Below are 9,249 nucleotides of genomic sequence, written 5' to 3' on the forward strand. Positions count from 1 at the left end.
GTTAAGAAAACAATTATAATGCAAAAAATGCCTTATTTGTATAAAAACTGCGTTGAATTTAGTTCTATTTTTGCAGATGTCTGAAATATGTCCAATTTCCCATCTTTCCAAACACTTTAGTTCACGTTGCAGAAACCAGAGCTCCACAATGGTCGCTTGTCAGAAACATGTAAATCCGTCTAGGATGTGAGCAGAAACCAAACCCCCCCAACCTGAAGTTTATTCACACATTACATCATCATCTGGATCCCCCTCCACCATTGGTCAGAAAAAAAGCCACCATCGTTGGCCCCCTTGGTGCCAACCCACCTACGGCCAATTTCACCTCGATTGGGGAAAAAAAAAAAAACCTGCTGGTCGTAATCTGGTGTGACGTCGTTAATCCCAACACTACAAATCACAGATCCCTTCCACCTCAGGTCCACACAGACCCCCTGAAATCTGTGCCGGCTGCTTCACATCCGCATCAGGTAGGTTTCAATGTCTGGCTTGTTGGGAAGACAGTAGAGAAGGAACAATGTGGCTTCATTAGGGGGGATTTCAGTTATTCATGCAATCTTAGAAAATTTGCAAAAGTGTTTCATTTCATTTATGTATAATTAGGTGCTTGCAAACAAAAAAAAAGGTCTAAGAAATGCTTTTGCATGTGTCGAAATATTCCAAAATGCTTCAGGATTAAAATGAAGCTCTAATATGTTGAGGTGAAAGCAAACATCCACTGACGACCACAGGATGCCTGTTTGCAATGGACCCAAAAAGGCTGTCAGGGTTAAAGCTCCTGACAGATAATCCAGAAATAGTCAGGTGCCAAATATAGCGCAGTTAGGAATAAGGGGATTAACAGGAGCACAGAGAGATGATTGTTCTTTGATTTACAGGAATCCTTCAAGTCCTGCAGATTGTCCAGAAGCTGATCTAAAAAGGACCAAGCATGGCTGTCGTTGTAAGTACTCCACCTTCACTCAGTCACAGCTGCTTCTCTAACTTTGCTGTAAAATCAGTAAAAATCACTATAGCTTGTAAGCTGAAGAGTGTCCTCTCATGATTATTATTTTTTTTTTTTCTGTTATCCTATTCAACATTAATATTATTTAACTGAAAGAAAATCCCCCCCCCCCAAAAGCAAGCGTTGAAACATCTCTGATGGCATCAGATTTGGCTGTCATCAGATCGGTTTGTATTAAGTTTAGTTTTTTTCAACAAATCTTTAAAAGCTATTGATTAATTTTCTGTATGGCTATGGCAAAATATAACACGGCATCAGCAGATGGCCGCTCACACTGAGCCTGGTTCTGCTGGAGGTTTCTTACTGTTAAAAGGGAGTTTTTCCTCTCCACTGTCGCTACAAGCATGCTGAGTGTGAGGGATTATATCTGAGTCAATGAGTCGATGCAATCAGCTGGATTTCCTTAGATAGAAAACTTCCAATCAATGTGACTGGATGATCTGGTTGAACTGGAAAGTGCCTTGAGATGAAATGTTGTGAATTGGCGCTATAGAAATAAACTGAATTGAATTCAATTCAACTAATGATCTTGTTTTAATGGTAAAAATTCTCATTCCATTGGCTGATCATCTTATTTTCATACTCAAATTAAGGCACTTATCTTAAGAACATTTTACTCATTCTCAGAACATTGTTGCAGTGTAGATTTAACTGAAAAAACAAACTATTTAAGGTGAAACAGAATCAGGACTTTTTTCATTTTTACCAGAAGAAAAGATGCAAGAAATGACACTGGAACATGAACAAACCTGTGCGATCATTGTCACCAAAATCCACAGCAAGTTCATTGTTTCCAGGGCGTCATTAAAGCCAAACCTGTTTTCAGCTCAATTAAACTGAAACACTGTAGAAATCGACATTAAAATCACCGTAACGTGAACCAAACCAGCTGATCAGCTTAGATCTCCTGCCTGTTCTTCCAGGAACTTTGAAAAAAAAAAACAACAACAACAAACAATTGTTTTGGAAGCTTATTTCCAAGTTAACATTTGTTAAAAAAGCAGGACTGGATGGCCTCTTTAAGACTTTGTGAAACCAGCAGCTACAGCTGAACTCTTTACAGTAGCCTGAGCTTCTAATCTGTGACCCCGCTTCACACGTCGTCCTCCATGTTTACAGGCTTTTCTGGTCTCATGTGAGTGAGATTATAAAAAAAGCAACACACTGAGGTCTATTGATTATGGCCCAATACCATTTGGGAACAATGTGGATTAGATGATTAAAGCTTAAAGAGCACAACCGGCTCATGTGACAGAATTATCCGGACGTAACGAAGAATTCGGCTTTTTATCCGCTGCCCTTTACCAATACGGACTGCTTTTAGGACACATTAACTGGACATGTCATTATTTTTTACACGGTCAATTATGAACCTCCTCCCATTTCCTGTTGGCCTCCAGAGGAAGCATTTTAATCCTGATCTATTGCCATCTTTTTCATTTAAACCAAATCATCAGTGATATTTGGGATCAGTTTCTGATGCCACATCCAGCCGGTTCCAAGTTTCAAAAGCTGCTGGTTTTAGGAATTGTTCCAGCGTGCCGCTCAGCATAATGTGGCCACCACCCTGCTTCAAGGTTGGTTGCAGTATTCTGAAGTTCCCTCTTAATTAGTGTTTTTAGTGTTTATGGGATGGGTTTTACAAATTCTGTTTTTATAGGAGGAGTTTGCCAGAATAGGAAAAATAAGCCAAAGGCCTGACTTTTAAAATCTTTAATCAGTGAAGCAAAGATGGCCGTTTATTGTCCCGCAGAGACAGACTGCAGGAGGGAGCTCACCTTGATGATGTGGCTCTGTGCAAGTGCAACAATAAAGCCAGATTAAGGCTCCAGCATGCAGGTGGCGCAGTGTTTAGCACGCATGACCCATGTACACAGGCCTTAGTCCTCGACGTGGCTGACCTGGGTTCAAATCCGGCCTGTGGTCCTTTGCCGCATGTCTCTTATGTCTCCTGTCAGCCTACTATCAGAAAAATTAGCCACTGCTGCTAAAAAAAAAAAAAAAAAAGAATATGGCTGGAGTTTCACTTCCACAGAGCCACACAGAACATGGAGGATTTTATTTAACTGTGTGGTTTTAACCTCATTTTATGTGCCGTGTCAGATGAAGGACAACAGGCTCCTTGTTTAATGATTTTTAGCTGACACTTCTTTTTACCTTAAGTGATTTTTAACTGACTTTGTTTTACATCAATAATTGGTTCTTTTGTTTGAATTTGTTAAAATAAAGTGTTGTTAAAAGCCAAAAATCCATACAGTTATATATTTATACTCCAACCTTTGAAAATATCTTTGAATTTTAGTAACATGGTAGTCGTGACTGGAAGTAAAAGGAAGCTGAACATTAGGGTAATGGCAGGGAGGCTTTCCCACCTTAAATACTTGGAACTCATTATTAGATAAATTTTTCATTTTGTTTTGCTTCGATAACTGAGGACGATTTCTCTTATTTCATTTGAATAAAGCTGTAAATAAAAACATAAATGTTTTACTCCTTTTACATAGATTGACTATATTATTAGAGATCAGCTTTTCTGATATTTTTTCAGGTTACATATTAAATGTTGGTGTTTCCTGGGTTATTATTCACCATATCAAACATCTTTCATCATGCAGCCGTTTCAGTCGGGGGCTGAAATATGGACACAGTTTAAACATCCTCAACTTGAACTCTGTTACAGATTTACAGGCCAGTTCTCCAAGCTGAACATCTGCAATTGATCTTTACCATTTCTGATTATTGTAGAGCTGAAACATGCATATGTGCTGCTTAGTAACGAACATTTACACCAAACATTCTTTGGATGGAAGTTTTTACAGCTTGGCTGTTAAACCTCGGGTGTTATAAGGTTCAACAAACTGGGTTGGAAATCGTCTATCTGTAAATAAAGCTTCTCTATCGATAACAGGGCTGGGTGCAAACACGGCCCGGGAACCTTTGGCCCTGGCATTCCACCATGATTTTATGAGGAGATACACAGGAAACAAGAGGAGAGAAATTATTCGAGTGAAAATGGCCACTTACAAATCAACTGAACATATCATCTGATTTGTTATTTTAAATAAAATTAATATGCAAAATATCTAATGATTAATTACACATTTTTAATTACATTATGACAGCTGTAGCCGGGCCCAGAAATGGGGGTGGGCCCTGTTCGCCCAGTAGCCAGTCCAGTCCTGATAAATCCATACAGTAGTTTCACTGGCTATGAAGGGAAAGCAAAAATGTTGCAGTAATTTCATTTGATGTGATTAACAACTATTAAAAGTATAGTATAGGATGTTCTTTTTCTGGGTGGATTATCAGAATCAGTGGGCCTCCTAATTGTCAATCATTCTGGTGAAATGTTTCCGTTAGGCCATCCTACGTGTTCGTCCCCATTTTCACGTACCACTGGTGAGTCTGACATAGCGGAGAAATTTAAAATCTTCTTTTAGAATTAAGCTTGTTTGAGTGATGCAAACAGCAACTTTTACACCAACTTTGCATGAGGCAGAAATGGGCTTGTGCACATTCTTGCACGTGTTTAATAGACGTTTCCTCTCAGGAGCGGGTACAGGGTTGTGCATGTGCATTTATTTTTAAAGTGGAGAGGTCTTTTAAGAAATTCACTAAAATCCTCCACTATGCCTTTAATATTACAGTACAGCTGATTGGTTTGTTTAGATTGTCTGTAAAGGTCTATTAATGTTCAGCTGTTGTTTCCCCTCAGAGTGGAACGTACCGCATGGTGTCGGAGGAGGAGCAGGCTCTCAGGGCCAAGCTGGAGCATCTGACCGTGAAGGACCACGGGCCCGTGTTCGGACCCTGCGCCAGCCTGCCAGACCACACCAGACAGAAGGTATTCAGACAGCTGTGCTCCTGCACAACATTCATTTTACAAACAAGATTTCCTTTTTATCAAAATATAATCAATTTCATTGTATATTCAGTTTTATTCCTCTATTCTAATGTAGACATGAGATAATCTGACTTCTGAGTAAAAAAATCAACATATGTTATTTTTAAAATGTTTTTTATTTGTAGTTTTAAGCTGACTGTAATAGCTTAACCTTATTTTACTCAGTCACTAAACTTCAGATTATTTCCTCATTATTTTCCTGGATAAAGGGCCAATAAATGGACAGTAAATCTACTTATAGTCACAACTAAAAACCAACCATAAACCTGCATAATGGTTCTTCAAGATTCTCAACAGATTGGTTTGAAATACATTGATTCATTGGTTATGAAAAACCAAACCAGTCGCCCTCTGTGTTTGAGATGCGTTTAAACTCAGTATGTGATGCGATAATAATGGTCAGGCTGGTTCTCCATGCAGGCCAAAGACGAGCTGAATGAGACGGATGAGAAGCGAGTGTCTGCAGTGAAGGAGCTGCGAGCGATCATCAAGGAAAAGGCAGACGCTGGAGATGATCTGGCCAAGGGGGTGCAGAGCACCTTTGGGGAGAAACCAGACAGTCTGCTGGTCCGCTTTATCCGTGCCAGGAAGTACGACGTGGCCAGAGCCTTCGATCTGATGAAGGGTGAGTCCAAATAACAAGCGGTGAGGGCTGTGATTAATTAGATGCATTTTAATCTGTACTGACTGGTAAAAATGTACAGATTTTGTTTCAAGAGGTAGAACCGACTCTTCCTTTTCACTCTCTCTTCAGGATATGTCCGTTTCAGGAAGGATTACCCCGAGCTGTTTGAGAATCTGACTCCAGAGGCGGTACGGAGCACCATCGAGGCCGGATACCCCGGCATCCTCCACAGCAGAGACAAATACGGACGTGTGGTTCTGCTCTTCAACATCGAGAACTGGGACTACGAGGAGATCACCTTTGATGAGGTGCAGAGCTTCAGGTCCTCCCCCCTCCCCCCCAGAACAGAGGACGGTATACCATCAAACCATAACTGGGACAACCTGTTTTCTGTGCATTCAGATCCTGCGGGCCTACTGCGTGATCCTGGAGAAGCTGCTGGAGAACGAGGAGACTCAGATCAACGGCTTCTGCATCATTGAGAACTTCAAGGGCTTCACCATGCAGCAGGCTTCAGGAATCAAACCTACTGAGCTTAAGAAGATGGTGGACATGCTCCAGGTGGGATGGTCATCTGATCCAGTAGCTGTGCTGAACAGGAGCTCAATCTGTTTTGCTTGAACATTGTCTGTGTGCTGATGTCTGTGTCCCACCAGGACTCCTTCCCTGCACGGTTCAAAGCTGTGCACTTCATCCACCAGCCCTGGTACTTCACCACCACCTACAACGTGGTGAAACCCCTCATGAAGAGCAAGCTGCTGGAGAGAGTGAGTCTGAGGCCTTTCCAAAGCGCTTCGAATGCTTCCACATTTCTGTGCATAATCTGATTCCCTTCATTAAAGAATCTGAATGTGTAGCAGACTGGAAAACGTCCTTCTGATTAAAATACTCGAAGCAACATTACACGGCAAAAATGAGTAAAAAAATCCTAAAATAAGTGTATTTACCCTTCATCTGAGTGGGTAAATAAGATGATCTGCCATTGGAATGACTATGTTTAGGCTTAAAAAAAGCCTAAACATAGTCATCAAATATTATTGGTTTAAATAAGATTACTCCAGTAGTTTTTTTCTGTAGTTTACAAATGTAAATCTTATAGCTTCTTATTGCACTGACAAAGTGCATCACTTACCCGCTCAATTCAACACAAAAATAACTTAAATTAAATAAATTTAAAGTGTAGAAACATAAAAAAAAAAAAAAAAAGAAAACAGAGAACGGAATTCAAAATCTAAACTCATAGAGTCCTAAGAAATTTGACTTTAAATTCTGCCCTTAAACATCAGAATTCTGAAAATAAAATCAGAATTAAATGGCTTTTTTTTTACCGTAAAGTGGAGCATCTGGTGACAGGACAACTTTTAGCTTTCCACTCCACAAAATTGGCATTTAAAAGCTGAAGGAAGAAATAAAAACTAAATAATCATGAAGAAGAACTGGCCTGAGCTACACACAGCTCAACTTTGTTTATAAAGTCCTTTAAAACAACCACAGCTGCCACAAAGTGCTGTTCATGTCGGGTAAAGTTAGAATTGTATAAAAACAACTCAGATGTTAAAAGTAATAAAACCAATATAATAAAATTTATTTATTAAAACAAAAAAGACAAAAACAGAGAGTCTCCTGCTGTAATAAAAGACAAAGAATTAAAATAGGTTTTAAGTCGAGTTTTAAAAATAGACAGTGAAGGGGACTGTTTAACGAGGATGCTGGTGAAATGCTGGTGAAGACTTTCAGCCACCCAGGTCTTAAGTCATTCCAAAAAAGTTCAAAACAATCCACTGGACCTTGTTTCCACGTTTGAAGACATTTCTCTTCCATCCAGGAAGCTTTTTCAATTCAAAATGTCAGAAATAGCATTTAGTTCGAAGCTTTATAGAGTGGACCAAAAACTTGTCTTGGCTTAGAATGCAAATTCTAAACAAATGCAAACTGAAGCAGAAGAACGGGTCTGCCCCTTAGGAATGGGGGTCATTTTGGGTGCTTTGTTAGCCTGCAATACCCGATACCTGTCTATGTCTCTGAAAGGGGGGTCGTTAGGGGCAATTGTTGGCTGGGCTGCCCAGATGAGATGTTTTGTCCCCTACATGGGGGTTGAAATGATAGCGGGAAGGAATTAACTGTGTTGTAGGTTTTTGAGAGCTGGAATCTGAGCCCCCCCCCTCTGTTTAAGATTGTTTTTTCTTTTTTAACATAAATGGCAATCTTCAATCCTCCCTCATGAGGAGCAACAACTGATAAAGTTGTGTCTCCTCTGAGCTGCCTCACCTCAAGGAGCAGCAGGTCAGCTGACCTGAAGCACAGAGTGGGAGCATAGGGGTGAAGAAGCTCAGAAAGGTAGGGAGGGGCTGATTCATTTAAAGCCTTAAAAGAATCTTAAAATGAACTCTAAAATGCACAGACAGCCAATGGAGGGAGGCCAGGATGGGAGTAATCTGCTTCCTCTGATGCACTCCTGTTAAAAGGCCGCATTTTGTACTAACTGGAGACATGCAAGGGAGGGGAGGCTCACCCCGGAATAAAGTGCGTTACAGTAATCCAGCTGAGATGTAACAAAGGCATGGATTACAGCTTCTAAGTGATGCCTTGCAAGAAGAGGTTTAATCTTGGAAAAATGTCTGATAAAAGCTGGACTTTACTGTAGAGACAGAGAAAAATGTTCATCTTGCCGTCTAAATCAGAAACAGAAAGGTTCTGCAGAATCTGGCATGCATTTCAGAACACTGGTTACTTGTTGGAGTTAATGCATGAAAAAGAAGATGTCTGTAATCTGTATGAGGGGACAAGTGACTCATGTGGACGGATTTCATTTGCTCTCTTCTCTGTAGGTGTTTGTCCACGGAGATGAACTGGAAAACTACTACAAGGAGTTTGACCCCGAAATTCTTCCATCTGAGTTTGATGGAAAAGGTTCCAAGTATGACGGCAAGGCCACAGCGAGCAAGCTGTTCGACTGACCGTCCTCCATCCGGTTACAGGCAGCCTGAGGCCTGAGATGAGGGGGAGGGAGACTCGACAGACCAAGCCAGCTGTGTGGCTGTAGGGAGAAAAGTCGTGAATGAAACACTGGAGACGGGATTTCCACATGTTCTGATGAAACCATGTGATGCAGATAAAAAACAGTTTATAGAACATTAATTGATTTTAGCATTTAACAAAGTTATTATCCAAGAAGAATCACTTCACATTTACACTGAAACCTCCTAAGAGGTCAAATGTCATCCAGAAAGCTAACAAGTCATCTATGAGTCATTTGTCCGACACTTTCCTACACCTTCCTGAAAAGCCCCCAGATTTCCACACGCTGTGGTCACAGCTGAGTCACTTCAACGTGACTGGGAAACCCGGCCCACGTTCTCTGTGTAAACAGATTTATTATTTGTTTTACAGATGTCAGCGTTTTCCCATTTTACTCGCCAAATGAAATGCATCCAGTTCAGAAGTGAACCTTCCATGTCTGCCCACTGTTCTGTAGAACTGGGTTTGTTTGAACAGAGGTGCAGCCACACAGCAGCCAGGCCACAGCTTCCTCTACTCTCCACCTCAAGGCTTATATGTCACCAAGTGCCTGACTTTTGTGTTTGATTAGATTCATTTTCAGTGTTAGAAAAATATCCATAAATTTCTTCAAACATCCTTCTTTAAACACCAGTGATGATGTCAATAAACTGTATATAAATGTGGGTTTGGCTTAATTCTTTGATTTGCATATTA

General features: G+C 40.5%; 1 protein-coding gene across 1 annotated transcript; it reads left to right on the forward strand.

Moving 5' to 3' along the window:
* Nucleotides 1-441: 441 nt before the first annotated feature.
* rlbp1 (retinaldehyde binding protein 1) lies at nucleotides 442-9,064 on the forward strand. The gene is made up of 8 exons (XM_015386516.1): nucleotides 442-470; nucleotides 879-943; nucleotides 4,722-4,850; nucleotides 5,331-5,535; nucleotides 5,665-5,843; nucleotides 5,938-6,096; nucleotides 6,192-6,302; nucleotides 8,364-9,064. Exons 2-8 carry the CDS (start codon nucleotides 932-934, stop codon nucleotides 8,490-8,492), a joined length of 924 nt encoding a protein of 307 aa, XP_015242002.1. The 5' UTR covers nucleotides 442-470; nucleotides 879-931; the 3' UTR covers nucleotides 8,493-9,064.
* The last annotated feature ends 185 nt before the right edge of the window (nucleotides 9,065-9,249 follow it).

This window comes from Cyprinodon variegatus, unplaced genomic scaffold (genome assembly GCF_000732505.1).
Source record: "Cyprinodon variegatus isolate N-32 unplaced genomic scaffold, C_variegatus-1.0 Scaffold370, whole genome shotgun sequence".
In the NCBI taxonomy this organism is placed as follows: Eukaryota; Metazoa; Chordata; class Actinopteri; order Cyprinodontiformes; family Cyprinodontidae; genus Cyprinodon; species Cyprinodon variegatus.

Coding starts and splice junctions, on each gene's coding strand:
- rlbp1 (XM_015386516.1), top strand. Junction 6,097..6,191: donor AGATGGTGGACATGCTCCAG/GTGGGATGGTCA, acceptor GTGTCCCACCAG/GACTCCTTCCCTGCACGGTT. Junction 6,303..8,363: donor AGAGCAAGCTGCTGGAGAGA/GTGAGTCTGAGG, acceptor TCTTCTCTGTAG/GTGTTTGTCCACGGAGATGA.